This window comes from Molothrus aeneus, chromosome 8 (genome assembly GCF_037042795.1).
Source record: "Molothrus aeneus isolate 106 chromosome 8, BPBGC_Maene_1.0, whole genome shotgun sequence".
Lineage (NCBI taxonomy): Eukaryota > Metazoa > Chordata > Aves > Passeriformes > Icteridae > Molothrus > Molothrus aeneus.
In genome coordinates this window covers 21,231,623-21,252,105 of record NC_089653.1, presented here as the reverse complement: position 1 = coordinate 21,252,105, position 20,483 = coordinate 21,231,623, and the positions used below count along the sequence as shown (strand labels likewise).

At 48.4% G+C, this 20,483-nt stretch overlaps 2 protein-coding genes across 2 annotated transcripts; both read left to right on the top strand.

Annotated features, from left to right (window-relative positions):
• On the top strand, positions 1-3,514 carry LOC136559717 (homeobox protein vent1-like). The gene is made up of 3 exons (XM_066555077.1): positions 1-2,449; positions 2,627-2,838; positions 2,954-3,514. The coding sequence occupies exons 1-3, from the start codon at positions 2,224-2,226 to the stop codon at positions 3,263-3,265; spliced, it is 750 nt and encodes a 249-aa protein (XP_066411174.1). The 5' UTR covers positions 1-2,223; the 3' UTR covers positions 3,266-3,514.
• Positions 3,515-11,673: 8,159 nt separating this feature from the next.
• On the top strand, positions 11,674-13,291 carry LOC136559711 (homeobox protein vent1-like). Its single transcript, XM_066555069.1, has 3 exons — positions 11,674-12,013; positions 12,184-12,422; positions 12,932-13,291. Exons 1-3 carry the CDS (start codon positions 11,674-11,676, stop codon positions 13,289-13,291), a joined length of 939 nt encoding a protein of 312 aa, XP_066411166.1.
• Positions 13,292-20,483: the final 7,192 nt, after the last annotated feature.

The following is a 20,483-nucleotide window of genomic DNA, read 5'->3' as shown; positions in this document are numbered from 1 at the left end:
ATAATTAAGAACCTGAAATATTCAAGGGGGGGTAGGGGGATTGGTGGGGGTGTGTGTTATAAAACAGGAAATTTAAAAACAATTTTGTACTCTCTGCTCAAACAAACTTCTAAACTTTCCACTGTTAATTGGAAAATGCTTGGGAATGATAAATGGATGAGGATTCAAATAATTAGATATCAAACAATTAAAATTGTTTGGTAAAAAAAAACCAAATATATATATATATGTGTGTGTGTGTGTGTGTGTCTTTGTCTGTGTGAGTGAGTCTGACAGGCTTTGTCCATGCTAGAAATGTTTTGTGGACCTCTTCAGGTAGATATATGGGAGGCATTAATTCTTGAATGTTTATTTACACATTTTTACCATTTTTCCTCCAGGAAGCTTGTTTAGTGGCTCAAGCTGCAATGTCAGTCCCTACCTACACAGGCCAGAAACAAAGGGCTTCAGGAGGGCTCTGATCATGTATGGTTGTGGTTCTAGATCAGTTATTACACACCTTTAAATAAAGGTGACAATCGTGTTTCTATTTTTGTTCGGTTAGAGACAAACTCTTGAACAGTGTCATCACTGGTAGAGCAAAGTAGGACTCACACTATGCCATGAAAATAAACAATCAATGACAGACAGAGACTAGAAGTGGTTCACAAGTCATACTTGAATATTGTTCAGTGAAACAATTTTCTGGTGAACAAAAAACTGTAGGATTTCTTGATTAATGGACATAGCAACTGTATTTGGAGTGGAGGGGATGAAATATTTGGTTTAGGAAAAGATTGACAAATAGGATTTTAATGAAATTTCTACTGAAAGAAAAATATAGAAGAAAAATATGTATTTGTATAATATTAAAATTGAATACACTGGAAGATTTAGACATAAACTAAGTAGGAGGGTTTTCAGTCTTCCAACCTCTGCCTCACCAACAGTCTAAGAAAGAGTTGGAACTGTGGTTACAGTAATTGTTATCACAGAGAAAGTGAAGGCTGAGAAATGCAGCCAGAGTGGCAGGATAGCAGGTTGGCCAAGTCACAGGGCAGACAGACAGCAGAGCACTGGGTTTGTGTGCAGGTGGTGGGTGAGTGTAGAGCAGCAGGCAAGAACAAGGACAGATAAATGAGATGTGCAGTCATGATCTCTGGAGGCAGACTGATACCAAGCAGGGCTGTGATAGGAATTATCAACGCAGTGCAAGTCCCACTCTGTTCTTGCACAGGACAGGAGGGTGAAAAGGGGAGGGAATTCATGGCTACCCTGCGGTGAAAAACTGCCCATAAAGCACCAAGAGCCTTTTATCAATGTACAACAGAGGCTTTACTGCAGCAGCCAAGTGTTCCTGTGGCACACAAAACCCAAAGATGAACGGGAACGTTTCTGAAAGACACACGTAAGGTAGTAAAAAGAAAAAAGGTAAGATAGCAGAAAAATCTGGATGACCTGCATAGCTGCAAGAGATCTGGGAGGGAAGATATGACATGAATTCTGTAATTTCAAAACTCTCAGCAGAATGTGAATTCTAAGGCAATAATTGTCATTTTCTGACTCGTTAGTCCAGAAACCATACTTTTATATAAACGATCAGAAGCCTATTGATTCGTAGAATCCAATGACCTTGGCATTTACCCTTTTCTGTTTCACAACCTTCTCCTCCAAACTCCTCAGCCTGTGCCTGGTGAATATAACGTGATGCTGCAATCCCGGAGAACCCAGTGAGTGAGTTTCTCCACTTGCCTGGCTGAGGCTGTCTCGGGAACGCAATGCTGAGCCCCGAGAGGAGCAGGCTTGAGAAGAACAGTGGGCCTGGTGCTTGAAAAGGAATGGAAGAGCAACTCCGGGGAAGGGAGATCGGAAGTAGCAGCGTCCCTTCTCCCTGTAGCTGCCGGGGATGCTGTGCTCCCCCGGGGGTACATTCCCCAGCGCCGTTTGAGGCTGCTCAGCTCCATAAATGCCATTTGCATGGGGATAGGATGTAACAAGAGCTGTAAATCACTGACGGCGGAGTGAACTCCTCAGGGGCAGACACGGCGGAGCCGAGCCTCCGCGAGCTGGGCCAATGTGTGAACGACATCTTTTGTTGGGGGGCAGGTCTGATAGCAATTAGATGATACTTATCTGGCCCTTTGATGTGTATTTACACAAACAGCGTTTTCCTCCGGGAGTTGCGCTATAAAGGAGAGGTCCGTGCTCCGTGCCTCCTTTCCGGCATCTCCGAAACGAGGCACGATGACTAAGGCCCCTTTCTCCGTGGAATGGTTGTCCCAGAGCAGCCAAACTCTCAAGAGCCCCACCGAGGGCTCCCCACACCGGGCATCGTCCGCGGGCCACGGGCCCGGCTCCGGCTCCAGCCTCGGCCAGAGCGAGCGAAGCCCGGAGCAGCCGACGGGCCCGCGGGACGGGGACGGCACAGGCGGCCGGAGCAGGGACAGCGGGGCGGCCACTCCCGCCGCAGGTACCGCGGGACAGCCGGGGCTCCCGGGCGGGGCGCGGCGGGTCTGGGACACTCCCGGGCCTTCCCGGGAAGGCACCGCTGCGCGGCGGCTGCTCGGAGGCGGAGGGGGCGGCTGTTCCCCGCGCGGTGCCCGGGCCTGGCTGACCCTTTGCTCCTCCTCTCTGTCCCTGTGCCCAGGAGCAGGCGGGAGGCCGTCGGGAGCGGTGCCGGAAGAGGGTCCCGAGTGCGCGGGCCCCGAGGAGCCGTGCGGGCGCGGCGGGCGGCGGCTGCGCACGGCGTTCAGCGCGGAGCAGATCAGCACCCTGGAGAGCTCCTTCCAGCGGCAGCAGTACCTGGGCGCCGCCGAGCGCCGGCAGCTGGCGGGCAGGATGCGCCTCTCCGAGGTGCAGGTGAGCGGGGGCGCTGCGGCGGCGCGGGCCCGGGGAATGGCCCCGGCACGGCTCCAAACAACGAGATAATCAAGCCTCGGTGGCGTTGTAACCTCGTCTTTTCTCCTTCCCCCAGATCAAGACCTGGTTTCAGAACCGCCGGATGAAGCTCAAGCGGCAGCTGCAGGAGCTGAGGACGGAGCCCTTCTGCAGCCCCGCTCTCCCCTACGGACCTCAGGGCGCCGTGCTGCCCCTGCCGCTCTCATACGTGGCCCGGCCACCGCCTCTGACCCGGCAAGGAGCCGCCTCTGAGGGCTTCCCTTTGGCGGCCCTGCCCGCACCCGCCCTGGACCTCGGCAGGGCCTGCAGAGCACAGCCAGTCGGCTTTTGGGCAGCACCCTGCTTCGTGGGGTACCGGGACCCCAGGGCCTTCCTGCTGGGTGTCTGACCCTCTGATACCAACTAGGACTAAAGAGGATTTGCACTACTGACGGATATCTGGGCTGCTCTCGTCCATAACTGCTTGGTGGAGTTATGATGCAGCACCGGCCTAAATATTTACAAAGACATGCTGGACAATCTGAATCATGGACTTCAGGCCCTTGCATTTATAGGCAAATGTAAAATGTAAAATATAAACGGGGTGGGACAAACAATAATATAAATTGAATATTTTAATAAACCTAATTTTTTTCCAGCTTTCATGTGAGTTCCTTTGTCAAGAATTGTAGAGGTATTCATCCTGCCCCCAAAAAAAGCTCCTCTTCACTTAAAGAAACATAGACTCCTTCTTATCTAGATTTGTTCTGCCCCACCTGCAATTTATTCTGCCGCTGAATGCAAAAAAGTGTGAATTTCTCTCTGTCTTCTAAAGCCGGTATCCAGCCCTGTCATGGAACTGTGCTTTTAGCCAAATATGTGGATACACCTGTTACTTAATTCTGGGCTTGCTATAGTAACAGAACAGATGCTTTTAAAAAATTACTTTCTAAATAAGTACGATATTATATCTTCACGATTTTATGACCTGCCTCAGCAGATTAGTAACAACCTCTTACCTAAAACAGATCCTGGAAAGGATCTTTAAATTTCTTATCTACAAAACAGTATCTAGTCATCTTACATGCAGTTATCAGGGTACAATGGTGATGATCAAAAGAATTTTAACATTCCAAAGCTTGTTTTCCATAAGTGGTAGTAAAATTCCTTACCACTGTGCTATGCACTTTTAAAATTTGGATAATAATTTGGATAACATGGTCAAAATGGCCTGATTTCAGGCCAGAAAAGGGGCTCCGAGAAATGATCTTTGACTGTAAGTTGACATAAATCTTTCAAAGTCAATTGTCAACTAACATGAAAAGAGCAATAAAAATTTCCATGACTTTAGAGGTGATCTGGGGGGTTACCAGGATATTTCCGGCTCACTGGTAATTTCGACTCCTGTAATGAATGGTCTGAGGGTTCTTTGTCAGCCTCCTTGAATATCTTTTGTATACAGAGGCCAATCTCCCACCCGAGTGCCCTTGCCTGGTGAAAAGCAACATGATGTGCTGCTGTGGGCAGTGGGCTTTGCAGTAATCTCTGCAAGTCTTGATTTTTTTGTAATCTATGCTGTATTTTTCTAGTCTTTTGAGATAATAGTATTTGTTTGCAATTGCACAGATTGTGTGTCTCTAATGCAAGAGTTTCAGCTAAATTAAAAAGGGCTCAGGTGCTATCAATCTTGCTGAGATCTCAGGAACATTATGCAGTTATGGATTAAGGAAGTTTGTTGACATGTAAGTAAAATTCCCATTCGATGAAGGCTTATTGCTCAAAGTCAGGTATTACTAAACGGTAATATTGATTTGAAGAAATCTCTCTGACTCTTTCAAACATCATTAAGGAACTGGGGTGTCTCCCAGCTGTAATCATGAGTATTTTCCTCTGCTCTAAAGCAGTCATGTTTAAGATAACAAAACTGTCAAGGCCAATAAATGTACAACTTATTGTAAAAAGCATTAGACTTCATGTGGCTATTCTGTTTTCAAGGGACTAATGGTTGAAGGGTTAGGAGTTCCCCTTACAATCTTGTATGGCCACAGAGGAGAACCCCACCACTCCTCCAAATGCTCTGCTCAGCTCGTATGAAAGGAATAATGGTAATAACCCTTCCTGCTCTCAGAGGCCAGAGCGGCGGCATGGAACGCTCCCCGGGGGCACCGGGACTGCCCGCAGCGTTCCGGGAGCGCCCACCCCGGACCAAATGGGGGAGGTGAAAGGGAAGTGGGCACGGGCAGCGCCGCAGCTGGGCCCGGGGAAAGTGAGAGACAGATGGAAAGGCTCGGGTGGAGACAGGGAGAACAAAGCGCTCCCGCCTGCGGAGGGGAGCTGCTCCCTGGGAGGGGAACTGCGGGGATGGAGTTTCTGCAGGGGAGGAGGGTGTCATCGCCCCACCCACCCCAATGCTAAAAAGGGAGAGGCAGGAGCACTCCCTTATCGCGTCCCCATGTCCCCGGGGAGAAGTGATCTGGGGTGGCTCTGCCCAAGCCCCCATCCCCTGGGTCTGCCCTCCCTGCTCCCGGGCTCGTAACGCGGCCCCAGCCTGCCCTGCCCGCACCCGAGCTCGGCCCGGGCGGTGTCCGGAGCGGGGCAGCAGCTTCCCCTCCGTGCAGAGGTTTAGAGCCAGGCAGAGGCAGCCGGTGCTGCCGGGGACAGCACGCAGCGCTGCCGTCCTTGCCGTGATTTAAACCCGCGGGGTCTGTGGGGACCGCGCTGGGACAAGCAGGGCTGCGAGGCCGAGCGGCGCCAGCCCCGGGGCGGTCTCGGGGATGGAGCTCAGCGTGCCCGGGGGGGTGTGTGCGGCTCCCCATGCTCTGGCTGAGGCTGGCGGGTTTCGTGCTTGGGGTGAGCGCTGGTTAGCGGGACGAACGGGGCATCCCAGCTCCGGGCGCACGAGCTGCAGAGCGGCTGGCGAGACAGAAGCCGATCTCTGTTCGACAGGGTGCTAATGGTCACTTAACATAATGACTCCTTGGCCACAGGTATGTTCAGCAAGCACATGAAATACCTTGCCAGTGTTTTGGCAGGGCTAGCTTGCAAATAGTGTTCTGTTTCCCGGTAATTGCTGAAATGAACGCGAGAGGTGATGCTCCCTTGGCTGAGTCCCTAATAGCATCAGGTTCCTTTGAATGTCTACATGATCATTTCTCTCCCACCTGCAAAAATCAGCTTTCTCTGGAAGGCAACTACTACTTTCCAGTTGTCTAGAAAGCTTTATGTGAAGTAATTTCATTTTTGCTAAAGCCGTCCAACTCTGGCATTAAAATGTGATTGTACTTTTTCCCTTTGATCTGAGAGGAAGAAACTCGGACTTCATGCTTTATTCCTGCTTGTTTGAATTTCTCCTTCACTGTATTTTAGCCCTGTCAGCAGTAAACTAGCGTCAGTGACACCTGCACGGTACCAGCCGCTCGCAGGAGATGGCAGCGCCCCGGCCCCGCAGCCGAGCCCCGGGCAGCGCGGCGGGGAGCACCCGCCTTTGTGCCTTCAATCGCACCGCAAGGACCCAGCCCCGGAACGCTCTCCGGCAGCACAAAGCGCTGTGGGCAAGCGAGCTACAAATGGGAAGGGGGAAAAGAAAAAAAAAAAAGGCCAGTCGATTAGCTGGGGAGGAGTAATTTAATGCTCGTGGGGTGAAATTGTCGGAACCCCCCGGCCCGGCGGCTCTCGAGGAAGAGGCTGTATAATCTGGAAACTGGGCTCCCCGGGGAGGGAAAGGGGATGGGAGGGGAAAATTGCCAGAGCGCTAACTTCAAAGGCCTTCTCCCCTGCCGTGCGTGCGCGGAGGGGGAGAAACCTGATTGAATTAACACCGCGGGGCGGGGGAGCCGCCAGCAACCGCGCGCGGAACCGCCCGCCCCAATTTGGCTAAAGCAGCCATCAGGGGACTGGGAATAGGATCGGGGTGTATCACCCCCTGCAGCTCCTAGACATGGTGGAGCCACCCCAGGGACCTCTTTACAAACTAGGTGAAGTTATTCGGCGTTGTGTGCTAATCGAGAGAGATCTCGCACTGTTAGGCCATTACATCTAATTGCTGCCCATTATCTCTTTCTTTGATACTCAATTAGATGACAATTAACTGGATAAATCCCACCGAAATGGGAGGGGGGAGGAAAGAAAGAGGAGAGACTTGGTCTCGACATGTTCCTTGTGTAGATTTTACTACTTTTCTTTTATACTTGTGTCTTAAACTCTTAGACTTCGACCTAGTGTTATCCTCCAATAGTACCTGTTAGGGAGCTAATCCCAGCGTCTCTTCGGTATTCAGGTAGGCAAAGTGCTTTAATTCTTATTTCAGCCTCTAGTTATTCCGCCTGGGCAATTCTGAACAACTGTGAAGGTGTCACAAGTCCTGAGTCACTGGGGCAATGGCGGGCATAGAAATTCAAGTGTTAGTTTTGTTTGGAGCCAACTTGTACTTATCTCGGTGCTTTGTCCATTAGTTCTGCAAAGCACTCAGAAATATTTCCGATAAATCGTTTTTAATGCAAAGTTGCGTGTTTGCTCCCACAGCGGCTGAATGGGGATATCTGGGCTTGCAGCGTGAGTCGGCAGGGAAGAGGTGAAGCGCTGCGGGCTGAGTCAGTAGCATTTGTCATTTATTGTGTGTTAGCCTGCATTGTTCCCGTGGGCAAAGGAGCGGCGGGGTGATGGCACTGTTAGTGTTCACGGGTACTTCAAACAGAAAAGCATCTATTCCCAAACAATCGATCTCGTTGATGCCTAATTGACTATCTAATAGCACCTATCAGGACATCAAAGGAGACGCTGAATAACCAAGTTAGCATTTCCAAAGGGGAGCAGTGGAGGGTACAAACAGCCATCAGCTGTCCCACCGGCCGGGAGCCCAGCCCGGGCCCTGCGGGCCTGCCATTCCTGGGGCCCCTTCTGAAGGAGAGCACACTGTCCTGCCTCGCCTGCACTTCTAGCCGTGTTAAAACCCCCTTCCTTAAAACGAGTTTACTTGCCTCTGAAGGGCTGCTACATTTCCCCAGGCTCTCTCCTCCTGCCCATTTGTGCAGCTAACCATGGGGTTTTTTGTGGTGTTCCAATGTTAGAGTCTTTTTGGCTTGGGTTTGTTGGGGTTTTCGCTTTCTCATAGTGGAGTGGTTGGCATTGCACCCCCCATCATCTCCACTCCTCCAGTGTTGTCAATAATATATTGGAAAATCGGTGCTTTACATAAATATAATTAGAATCTGGCTATGATGGAGCCACTATCCCAGATCTGGTGGCCTAGTATATCAACTCTCAGTCTATGATAAATGCTATGATATTTTGGTTTGTATATTATTTTGGGGTTTTAGTTTGGGTTTGTTTTTTTGGGTTTTTTTCCCCATGGTCTACTTACAGATGTGGCTAGCAGGTAGAAAGATTGCCCAACTATGCAAGCAATTATTCCCCTTGAGAAGGACTATTTCTCTGTTGGCAAAATACGTCCACTTTTTCTTCATGTTTTCATGCAAAACCAACGTGATGGTCTGCTGAAGGTGGCCTTGGCTCACCAACAGCATTCCTGGGCAACAAAAGTGCTTCAGTATCTGGCAAAGCATGGGCAACTAGTGTCTTGCAGCCTGAACGATGGGCTGGACCTTCCTCAGGCAATACCTTCATGCTGTAGAGCTGCTGCAGTCCTGCCTGTTCCCATGGGTTTACATGCCACGTGTGCACAAAGCCCCAGATGAAATATTCCCAGGCATACCAGTGAGAGAAATCTACCATTTGTCGTTAGAAGCCTTGTCGAGCTGACATGGGAAGAGCACTCTGTCCTGACAGCCATATCTGTAATTATCACATCCTGGCACGACTCTCTGCATTGACATTCGGGGTATCATACCGAGTTACAAGAGTGCATAAGCTTTCAGTTCATTTCTTGAAGCAGCAAGTGTGTTTCTTATGGTTGTAAGGCTTACATACAAAGGCAGAGGAATAAATATTTTGAATTGTCATTTGGAGAAATGGGTCTACCATGTTCTTAATATAACACGTGTAAGAAAAATCCACCCATTTTTCAATATTATGCAATATCTGAACTTCTGAGTATACAGAATTCTCTGGGAAAATACATCATTTTGCCTAAGAATTTAGATTTTTTTTTCACCATGATCATATATAAGACCAGTTGAATGCTGTAAAAATTTCACATGACAGGAAAGAATTGAATGGAAGTAAATTTGTGTCTCACACTACTGCAAGGTGAGGGGAAGATTTAACTGCAGATGCAGCACTTCTGTCCACCCAGGGTCGTTAAAGTTTTCAAGTTTCTCAAGCTGCCACCTCTTTCTAATGGGAACTACAATAGCCACATAACACCTTCCACACTTTCCCCATCTGTTCCAGGGTTTTGTGGTCCACAGATGCAGCTACTTTCATCTGGAGTTGGGGGATCCTGGTGTTTGGTTTAAATATCCCGCTAAATAGGCAATTCAGATTGGCGTCTAATAAAAAGAAAATCAGTTTTCTTTGACTTTCAGCAAACTGTGTGACAGGTCAGCTGCTTCCCTGCATTCCCAGCTAAAGGAGAGGGAGGAAATGGCAGCAGCTCTTCAGGGTTAATAACAGTTTCCTTCTATAAGACACACATAATGTACCAGTGCAAATGTTGTTGTCTTTGGGCACAGCATCGTGTGGTCCTCGTGTGTCTGGTTCAATTTTGGCAGCTGGGGATGGTGTCTCTCCTACAGGGCAGTCCCTGGGTGTTTCTGTGTGCTCGGGTGAGGGGCCTGCAGGGCATGGGGGACCCAAGGCTGCCTGGCTTGGCACAGATTTCTTCTGCTGGAGAAACGGTGGGGGAGGCTGCCCTGCTGGAAGCAGAGTGCGTGCTGCTTGCTGGGTAGTGTGTGCTCTGCTTGGGAGCTCCTGAATACCAGTGGTTTTGGGTATTATGTCTAAACTTCTTTCTGGTGAGGTAGTCAGGCTCTGCAGATAGCACTCACTGCTTTACCAAGGACAATTTGCTGTGCCTGAGTTTCTATGTGGCAGAACATGAGTTTTTCTGCTTGGATTTGTCCACATAAGAGAATTCAGAAATTATTCAGAAATGGCTGTTCTGAAATAAGATCAGAGATAAGAAAGGGATGTGTTTGCTTCAGAAAAAGAGGGACCAAACACGAGTGGCATAGTTATTAAATCCTGAAGTTATTAAAATTAATGTGCAGGCTCTTTGCTCATTTGGGGAACAAAACCTATCCCTGCTTGACCGAAATGTGTCTAGGATTTAAAGGTTCGTGTTACAGTGGTTTTGGGTCAGTGGCACTCACAGGTGTGCGGTTCTGATCCAGGGTGGGATCCAGCTGTGTTCCACTGCTTGGTCATTTGCATTGGCTTGTGCATATCAGCCAAAATGACAGTCTAGTGCCAGCAGTAAGTGAAACTACTTTAATGGCTGTGCCCAGCACCCCTCAAAGAGCAGGGCGATCTCTCTGTCGGGGCTGTGCCCAGGCAACAACAGCCTTCCCCATCCCTGCCCGGAGGGGATGGTGTTGCAAGCAAAGCTTCAGGAGGCATCCAGCGCTTGGCCTCTGTGGGCTTGGTAAAGTGTTTGCATTGCTCGGGTGCCTGGGCTTTATCCCTCCCCCGGGGCGAGTGTGAGGGAGGGACAAGCCGACTTTGTGGGATCGGGAGGGGTTGATAACCCTCTACACATTCCCGCGACCACGAGTTACGGGAACACCTGAGACAATGAAAATTAATAGCACGAATATAAGGGTTTTTTTTCAAATGATTTTCATAATAAACTGGGGAGATGGTTTAGTTGGGGTTTGGTTGACTTCTCTTTTCCTTTCACGTTGCCCGTGTGTGTGGGAACATAGGTTATTGCTGTGTTTTAGAAAGAAACAAACTACTTCCCTGTTAGACCCGGGTTTATGGGCTCCACTTCTTCCGGTGATGCATCTGAACAGGAACTCTGAGGATTTTGGAATCGTCATTGAAGTTGAGGTCCTATCAGTGCATTTACCCAGTCAGTGAGATTGGCGCTTGCTTCCATTCTCCTTTAAGCGAGGGTTAGGATGTGAGTTATTGAAGTGTCGCTACTGCAGGCGAGCTCCTGATCGGTGTGGTATTTTTTACTGGCGTGACCAAAACCCCGGTGAAGCTGAACAAAAGAAGAACCTGGAGACGGGCTGAGATGCCCCTTTCCCCCAGCCAAGCGGTGCTGGGAGGTGTCTTGGTATCCTCCCTGCATTACAAGGGCACCGTCCTTCTCGGGAAGGGGCATACGGATTGCGGTAATATGAAGCTGATGAGGTGCGAACTCCGCTGCTCACTCAGCGCTTTGATCGCTAAACGATTGGGGCGATGGGCTGCGTTTTCTGGCTAGACAGACGGCGCCAAGTTCAAGCTGAGAGGGCCCGAGGCTCTGCTCACCCCCAGCCTGGCTCTGGCCGGGGGAGAAGGTGAGCCCCGTGGATAGGGACTTCTCGACACTGGCCCCCCGTGGCTTTTCCCAGGGAGGGAAAAGAACCGCGGAACTGGCAGGTTCTACCCAAAGTTCCTTATCCCTCATCCCTGTCCCGGCCCCGTGGGTGGGGGTCTCGGGGCTGGTTTCGGGCACCCCGTGGGGGACCCCGCGACTGAGAAGGGAGCGGTGGACCCGCGCTGGCACCGGCAGCCACGGTGGCTTTGGAGGCGCGTTTGCGGAGCTGGGGCTGCCCGTGCCCTGCCCTCCGGGGAGAGGGGCAGCTTTGCACTTCAAGGGGGTCTCCCCGGCCCTGCAGACACGCTGGAGCCAAGCGCTGTAGACATTTGCCAGACGTGTGAACTTTCCTCCTCTCTGGTAGCTGTTATCTCTGCCCGATTCCCACTTTGATGTGTGTTCGCACTTACAAACGACCCCTCCCGGCACGGAGCGCCCATATAAGAGCGGGGCCGCGGCCGAGGGTCGCCCAGCCCCTCTCAGCCATGGATCAGGTGAATCAGGTCCAGGTCCCTTCGGCAGAGACCAAGCCCGATGGGGTCAGGCCTCACATCTGCTGTGCGCCCCCTCCCCGCGCCCCCAGCTCGCTGGGCAGCTCCACGCTCCTGGTCAGAGCCAAGCCCCGCCGGAGCAGCCCCCGGCCGGGCCAGCCCGGCCACAGCGAGCCCTGCGCGGCCGAGCCGAGACGAGACCATCCCCGGGATGCCACCGAGCCCTGCCCGTCGGACACAGGTGCGTGAGGAGGCCGAGTGGGTGGGAGGCCGAGAGATGAGGGGAGCGGGCTGAGAACACGCCGGGATCCAAGCTCCCGCCGGTGCCACGGCCCGGCAGCGCTGAGGGGCGGCGGAGGCACTGTCCAAGCGGGGCAGAGGCCTCACCGCCGCTCCTCCTCCTCCCTGCAGCCCCCGACGGCGGCTGGCTCAGCGCCGACGACTCCTCGGGCTACGAGAGCGAGAGCGCGGGCGCGGAGCGCGGCGGGGCCGCGGCGGCGGGCGGGGGCCGCGGGCGGCAGCGGCGGGCGCGCACCGCCTTCACCTCGGAGCAGGTCTGCCGCCTGGAGAAAACCTTCCAGAGACAGAAGTACCTGGGCGCCACGGAGCGGAGGAAGCTGGCGGCTGCCTTGCAGCTCTCGGAGATCCAGGTTAGTCCTGCAGGAAGCGGATCCTTCCCGGCCCCGTTTGGCAGGAGCAGCCAGGGTCGGCGGTTCCACACCGGTCTTTCCTAAAATGAACAGACTCTTGAGTTTGGTAGGGGCTGTGGGATCCCTCGGGGAATAACGAGTTAGCACTCCTGGAAATTTGCGGCACTTTCTATCGGGAAGCCATCAGGGTCTTTCTTTTTTTTTTTCTCAGTGGGATAAACTGTCCTGAATATACGGCGATCTGCGTTTAGACCATGCAGAGCCCAAAACTGGTCTTAAAGACTCTAACTGATTATTGTAAAATCCCTGAACTCAGCCACTCTCTCCTCTACTTCCCGCAGATGTTCTGCCTTTTGCTAAGTAGGGCAAAAACATCAGTCCCGCTGTGTCAATTCCATCTGAAGCAAAAGGGCAAAAGTAGTTGAGATAGGCTGCTCATAGTTTGCACATTACTCTTAGGCAAAGTCCCTGATTGTCTCCTGCATCCCCCCCTTCTTTTTGTTACCTAGATTAAGACCTGGTTTCAGAACCGGAGGATGAAACTGAAGCGACAGATACAGGACCACCAGCACAGCCTCGTGTCCCCTTTTCCCTTCCACAGCTACGCCCCGGGGACCTCCCCAGCTCTGTTTCAGGATGGTCTCCACTACCCCTTTGCTGCCCAGCACCAGAGACTCCTGCCTTTCACCCCGATGCCTGCTGTGCAGTTCAGCTTCTCCTTTCCCAGATATGACGCATCGCAAAGCACCTACCACTTAATGGCAAATGAACTACCCTACTACCATCAACACCTTCTTCCTCATCCTTCTTTCCATCCGGTTATTCAGAACAAAATGGACAGGCAATGCCACCCAGTGTATGCATTATAGTGGTAAAGAAGTGTTTTATACTGTAATGTATTTCATGCTCAGAATCTCTTGCCTGACTTGAAAAAATGTCTTTATTAAATTAAATATGAACGTTAATAATTTTATATTTGATAATATTAAAATATTAATAATGCAGTCTAAAATGTTATGTAGATGGTTTTCATTGTACCCCCCATTTTTTTCATAAATGTGTTTTTATATATTAATAAAACTTGAACAGGGTTAAATGTGTCAACTCTATAAAAGATTGCACTTGTGCAGTGCAAACTGCAGTGGTCACTTGTCCTCCTGTGTAAAGGTTATGGATTTAATGGTTAAATACATTTTGTCTGACTTTCCTACTGTCCCACCGAGATTGTCTGTCTGTTGATGAGTGTTGGGTAGCCTGGACAGAGGCAACTGCACCAGTTGCCCTGCACCGTGCTTTGAGCTAAGTACATAATCCAGAGGAAGGATAAGTTGTCAGTGAATTTCTCCTCTGGATATAAATAAAATATTACAAGTCCAGTCCCATCTTCCATGTGAAGGCAGCAGAGGTAATAATATTTATTCAGTCAGCATGCCTTTAAAAAGGAATTAACAGATCAGGCCTGCATTATGGATTTTTAAAGTTTTACAATTGTTAAAGCATATGCTAGGCAAAAAAAATTGGGCATAATTGTGTCTGGTTCAAAGCCATATCATCTGATTGCGACTGTAACCTGAAAATTTGGCCCTTGTCTCACCACTAGAAAACAATTATAATTGCCTACTTGCCAATTTGCACTTCTTTAGACAATTTGATCTATTTCCTCTAAACATAAAGTTTTGCTTTAGTAATCCTGAAAGGTGTTGGGTTTTTTTAGTTCCTCCTGGGAGTGGTGTTCACTTCTAAAAGCGCTTTCTTAACACTTCTTAGTCTAGATTTTAATGAAGTTTCGTTAATTCACCTGTAAGGCCTTTTAATACATTAAATTTCCACCCTCCGCCCTCTAATTCAGTGAGTCATGAGTTTCGATGTATTAGCCTAGGGGGTTCTCACCTGTGAAAAAAATACTTGGAAGAGGTAAAGGGAATTTTCTGTGAAGTGCGTTCGAAGTGACCTAGAAATGCACAGGTCGTCCCTTCAGCTGCCTGGCTGTGTCACGGATCGGTGCTGCCCTGGTGGGGCACAGAGAAGGGGTGTGGTGGGGGAAATTCCTTCGAGTGTCTCCCAGCTTCCCTCCCTCCCTTTTGCCTACCAAACGCGATGGAGGGAGGTGCTGGGGGGGAGGGTACACGGACATGGATGGTGGAGGGAGAAGAAGGGAGAGGGAACGTGTGTCACAAAGCCTGCCGTGAATGCATGGCACAAAGCTGTGGCAGGCCCCTTTTTTCTGCCTTGTGTGCAGAGGGAGGGAGGGTTTGAGTTTCTTTCGTGGTGGTGGTGTTTGTTGTTTTTTTTTTTTAATTTTGTTTTGTGTTAATTCTTTCTCTCTTTACACCTTCAGAGTAGTCTAACCATCACCTAGCAAGCAAGTTAGATTGGTCTTGACTGGGGAAGAAGATGTAGTCACATCTCCTGCAGCTGCTTTATGCTGATGTAAGGTCTCTGGTTTCTCATTGTCTAAAGGCTTGGCTTTGCTACTTTCCATAAAACTTGCTTTGTGACTTTTAGGAACAGCCCTAAGTGTTCCCAAGATCAAGCCTTAACTTATTCTGCAGTTTAAAAATTAGGGAGGCTATCAAGTTACAGCTGCAACTTTTGGGAATAAAAAGTGAAATATTTTCTTTTTCAGTGTCCCAAGAGACCTGAATTGGTGAACAATTCGTTTTCATAATCAGATTTAAATTGCAAGTATGCTTGACATTGGCATCAACATGCATGCTTGCCTCTTAATTCCTTAGCTTTATCTCTCTTTTAATGCATAAATGCAACATGTCCATCACAAAACAGGTGAGACCACTTGAAGAATGGTGCAGAATATACACATAAAGGAGAATATTGGGGAAGTAGTTCAATTTTGTTCATAGCGTTTTTACCTTTGGTAACATTTTAATTTAAATGCACTTGGCTGTAGCTCACAAATGTTTCCTTAAAAACCCCCACTCAGGTAGAATGGACAATGTTTTTAACACCATTGCCTTTTAAATGACATAGTTACTACATTAATTTCAGTGTATACAGTACTCCACTTTTTTAGTGGATACTAAATCCCTACATGATTAGAGATTATTTTCTGAAAACTTTTAGGTAAGAAAATTTATATAGAAATTTCTATACAGCATGGTGACAACTGTAGAAATAAGATTTCATGTCCTTCACTTCCACTCTCAGTAAACCTTCTCTAATATGAATAAATTATTTTCTCCTCTAATCGAACTTTATGTAAAGAAAATAATTCAAGGAATCTTTATCTAATATAACAAAATAAATAGTTACTCTTAGAGATATTTTGCACTTTTTTGAGATTACAGATAATCGTTTACATTCTTAACAGGAGGGAAGATCTGGTTGGAATATCAGTCTTTTATGTTCAGTGGTTAGAGTCACTGCTGGAAGCACAGAAGAGTAACAAGATAATCCTGGCCCGGGAGGCAACAGTAAAGCTGGACTTGGCAAAACTGGCTGAAGAGACTGAGCTGGAACAGAAGGTAACAACAAAGCAGGGTTTGGCACAGCTGGGTGAAGGGAAGCAGCAGAGGTAGCAGAGACATTGACATCCACCCCATGAGGATAACTGGATGTAGCCGTGTCTGGGTAACAATGATAGGGCAAAAACAAGCCCGAGAAAAGAGCTTCAATCCTGGCATCTTGAGTCTGGCGTTTGAACTTCATACGACGATTCTGAAACCAGGTTTTTATCTGAGGATAGGAAAAAAGAGTCAAGAACCAAACCCCTTATCCCTTTTCCATATAGGCCCTTTTTCATGTAGCAATATGGAAAGGCAGACTTATTGTCAAAGTGACGGAATCCATTAACAGTGAAGGTGTAGGGCTAATAACGTTGGCCTATATTTAATGCAGAGGAATTGTCTTGGCATGATTCTGAATTGAACCGTGAACACTCCATGGTGCACGACAAGCCAATACCCAGATATGGACCAGGGCTGTAACACAAGACTCGTGCAGTGGGGATAAAAGGCCTGGGTAGGGATGGTTTGGTTAAAAAATCCTGCAATGCCCCAGTCCAATAGATACACAACCATACGAAAGAATTAGCCGGTAAACTGGGGTTCTGGAGATCACAAACGTACTTTTACCTCCAGTGAAGTTTCAGCTTTAGAACTTGCAGTCACCATTTTCCATTTGCCCCTCGTCCCTGGAGCACTCGGAGTTGAGCCGGGCGAGGCAGGGCTCTCAGTTTGCTCCAGCCCCGTTTGCTGCCAGCGGGGCGAGGCTGACGGGCGGCCCGGGCCGCCGCACCTGCAGGAGCTGTCACTGTCGCTGTCACCGCCGCGTCCCCCGGTGACCGCGAGGTGCCTCCCACCCCCATGTCCCGCTCGGGTGGAGGGCGAGGCGGCGCTCACCTGGCTCTGGGAGAGGTTCAGCGCGGCGGCCAAGCGCCGCTTCTCGCCGGCGCCGATGTAGCGCTGCTCGCGGAAGCTGCGCTCCAGCTCCCGCAGCTGCGCGGCCGAGAACTTGGTGCGGGGCCGCCCGGGCGCGGCTTCCACCGCCCCCGCTCCGTGCCCGGGGCGCTCCGCGGCCTCCCGCTCCCGGGGCGACTCTGCGGGGACAGATGGGGGCGTCAGAAGGGGGGACCCTTCGGGGGATCCTTCCCTCGGCGGGCCCCGGGCCCCGCGGGCGGTGACCGAAAGCGCCGCGCCCGCCGCTGCGCGGGGGGACCCGGTGGGCGCGGCCGGGACTCACCGGGCAGGTCCCGGGCTCCGCCGCGGCTGCTCTGGGCCAGCCACTCCACCGAGAAGGGCCCCTTGTCCATGTCCCCAGCCCTGCCGGCCCTTGCTGGAGCCTCCCCGGACGCCGGGGCAAACATTTAAAGAGCCGTCCCCGGCGTGGTTTGAAAAGGCCCAAAGCATCAAATGAGGGGGGGACAAAGGACCTCATTGAGAGGCGCTTTAATCTCCCCTTTCAGGTGATTGTTACATCCGCCTAATCTCCGAGCCCAGCAGTTTGCAGAACTCAAGGCTGCCTGACCTGGCGCCAAGTTCAGCGCGGAGTCGTCTCACCACGTAGGTGCTGGGAATTGCATCACGGCCTGCGCTTCTTCACGCTGCCCGAGCTGCCCTCGGCCCCCGTGATTTCCAGTCTCTATCTTCTGCTATGAAGGACGAGGATTCAGAAGGGACTGATAACAAAGAAGGACAAGGAGAAGCCTCTTTTATGAGTCTTATACCCAAATTTTGCCACTCTCTTGCCTGTTTGATGCAAGGCTCAAAAGAATCCCCTTGCATATCATCAGCAAAGGAAGTAGGGACGTGAGGTAGGAGCAAGTAGTCCTCGTCAGATAGAAATCTTGAAGAAATCTAGAAGAAACAGTGATACAATATCTTATCAATATGCCTGTGAGCAACTCAGTGCTCTATGCTAAGTCTCGGTGGGTAGAGGTTGTTTGAGTTTGGAGTTACTTGGAAAGTGTAGGGTTAACTATTTTTTGGTGCTGTCCATGAGGCAGAGTGCTGCAGTCAGGACTCTCATCTACCTCTGAAGTCTGAGATTTGTTGACTCCAGTTTATGTGGAATCAGAGATTTTAAGAAGTCTTCAGGGAGAGAATGGTTGAAACTAGAGGACAGACATCTGCATAGCAATTTGTTAGGTCATTTTAAGAAAACAGGGTGGGAAGTTTTGAATAATTTGAGTTCAAGCTTATGAATTTATTTAAGAATAAGATTAAGCAATGAGCAGTTATGTGTCAGGACAGGAAACACTGAGAAAAATACTAGTTCGCTTGAATTTATCTGTTCATGTCTTAAAACACCGTCTCCTTTCCCTGCATCCCAAGAAAGAAATGTGTGCATTTCAAAGTAAACAGTTCTGATGTTCTTATGAAGCAGATCAAAGAAGAGGAGTGTAAACTCTGTTCAGAGGCAGTCTGTTCAAGGATGATTCAGATAAGGGTGAGAAAAGAACCACTTTTACGGTCTGAAGTGGGCCTGGGATGGCACAGTCCTTATCCTCAGCAAACACGGGCTAACACATTTACAGGTTGTTTCAGTAAACAGTCACCGCTGCTTGAGTTTATACAGTCAGAGATAATGAAGCAGCTTCCACGCGGAGCGAACATGTTTGAGACAACGTGCTAATTCTTAAACTTCAAAGAAATTCATGTCACCTTTTACGAAGGGTGATGCGTTTATAGTGAGATGGCATAAGTAAGATAATGCTACACTCGCAGCTCTCTCTCTTCTTGGGTTTTCTATATATCTCAGGCAAGATTATTATTTCCTCCCACAAAACGTAATTTTGTTAGCTATGCTGAAGTATGACACACGTAAGAATTTTTTAAACTCTGATTTTGAATATTCTTCATATATACATTCATCTGCTTTTATAAAGACTTTTGCTCTTGTAGTAAAAAGAAAAAAACACCCACCATCTTGAATATCTACCTGAACAGTCTTGCTTTGTTTGCTTTGTTTTCTTTTGCTTGGTTTGGTTTTGTTGGGTTTTTTGTTTTGTTTTGTTTTTTAAATAAACATGACACTTTCAGTAGGTGACTACATATGCTTCCAGGTAAAGCAACGATTTGGCTGAGCTGTCACTTATGTTTTAAAGAAAAGCTCTTCTGACTAAGCTAACACAGACAACGGTTGCATTGTCTTCATGTGCTTCTGATTCTGCCCGCAGTAATTTACTGCTCTTAAAAGCAATTAAGATGCAAGCTGAAAGTTACAGCTTTTCGTTTTAGTAAAAAACAGTCCAAACCCACCAGCACCACCGCCCCACCCTCCTCTTAGTTTCTATAAAGTTATAGTAAAAATTATTGGGAAATGATTCAGTGTTCAGGACGATTTGTCTGAAAAGGACCATTCCAAATAATGGACCGTTATTTTTTAATTAACCTGTTTCCTAGTCCTATAACCCTGCAATTAATCCTGGAGAAAGTAAAGTTTGGTCTGGAAAAATGAGTAAGTACTAGACAGTCTCTGAAGTGAATCATTGTAATTTTAGTGTTACAGGTAAAATCTAACCAGAAGGATTAGCAAGATATGGTTCCTTTGTTATATTAATGTTTCTAGTTGTTGATTATTATTGTGCTTATTTTAATAGATGAACAAATGTCTTGAAACAATAAAGTTTTTACCACTATGATGGCAGTTTTTAAATTTGTGGTTTAGTGTTAATGAAACCTGTCGATTTGTGGGTATTTTGGTTTTTTATCCTGCAATCATTGATCATGTTATTATCTGACTTTATTGTAATAATCGATTGCACGATTTCAGGAGAAAAGCCCTAATTTCAAGAGACTCAGGAAGCTAATACAATATTTTATTTACCTCTAAGGAGAGCAGTCTTTCAGACAATGGTTCAGGTTGTGAGGCTTCCTTCCTACTTGTTTCATGAAGAAAACCATGTACAGGCATACAATGAAAGTGACTCTGGCTGCTGTTTTAGACACTGTCTCTTTTATTGTAAACAGAAGTAGATGACATAATGACTAAACTGTCCTGTGCTGGCATGTGACTGCACTAAAGATTATAGTGTTCTATTATGTTAGAAAACCAATATGCATTTTATTTTGTTTTTAAGGGGGTTTGATCTTGTTAGTGTGGTTATTTTCCCCTCTAAGATCTTTCTATTATGTTTCCTTTGGTTGATGCTTAAAATTTAGAGACTTGGGTTGTTGTGGTGTGTGACTGATTGATTTTGGGGAGGCAGTATCCTAATTAACGACAAGTTTTATTTTTGCCAATTGTCATTTGACCTGCAATGTTAGAACTAAACAGGAAGTTCAGCAAAACTAGAAGTATCAGTGGCTGTGAAGTGATAAACACTAGCAAAAATATGCTTGAAATACATTATTTTAAATTATGCTACTGTTCATGCCCGGAGTGTTATTGTGATGATTTACATAAGATACAGATCGCGGCTTGAGGCAAAGCTCCCGTTAAAAGGACTTTGATGGAGTGATTGGATGTCATAAGCGACCATCACCTGAGAGCAATTACAAGTCAAAAGGTAATTGTCGTGTGTTTCTGGTTAGCAATTAACATTCGTCAGAACCTGTGATGAAACATTTATCCCATTTTCCATTGATTATCAGCACTTTTTAT

Coding starts and splice junctions, on each gene's coding strand:
- LOC136559717 (XM_066555077.1), top strand. CDS start 2,224: ATGACTAAGGCCCCTTTCTCCGTGGAATGGTTGTCCCAGAGCAGCCAA. Junction 2,450..2,626: donor GGCGGCCACTCCCGCCGCAG/GTACCGCGGGAC, acceptor CCCTGTGCCCAG/GAGCAGGCGGGAGGCCGTCG. Junction 2,839..2,953: donor TGCGCCTCTCCGAGGTGCAG/GTGAGCGGGGGC, acceptor TCCTTCCCCCAG/ATCAAGACCTGGTTTCAGAA.
- LOC136559711 (XM_066555069.1), top strand. CDS start 11,674: ATGTGTGTTCGCACTTACAAACGACCCCTCCCGGCACGGAGCGCCCAT. Junction 12,014..12,183: donor GCCCTGCCCGTCGGACACAG/GTGCGTGAGGAG, acceptor TCCTCCCTGCAG/CCCCCGACGGCGGCTGGCTC. Junction 12,423..12,931: donor TGCAGCTCTCGGAGATCCAG/GTTAGTCCTGCA, acceptor TTTGTTACCTAG/ATTAAGACCTGGTTTCAGAA.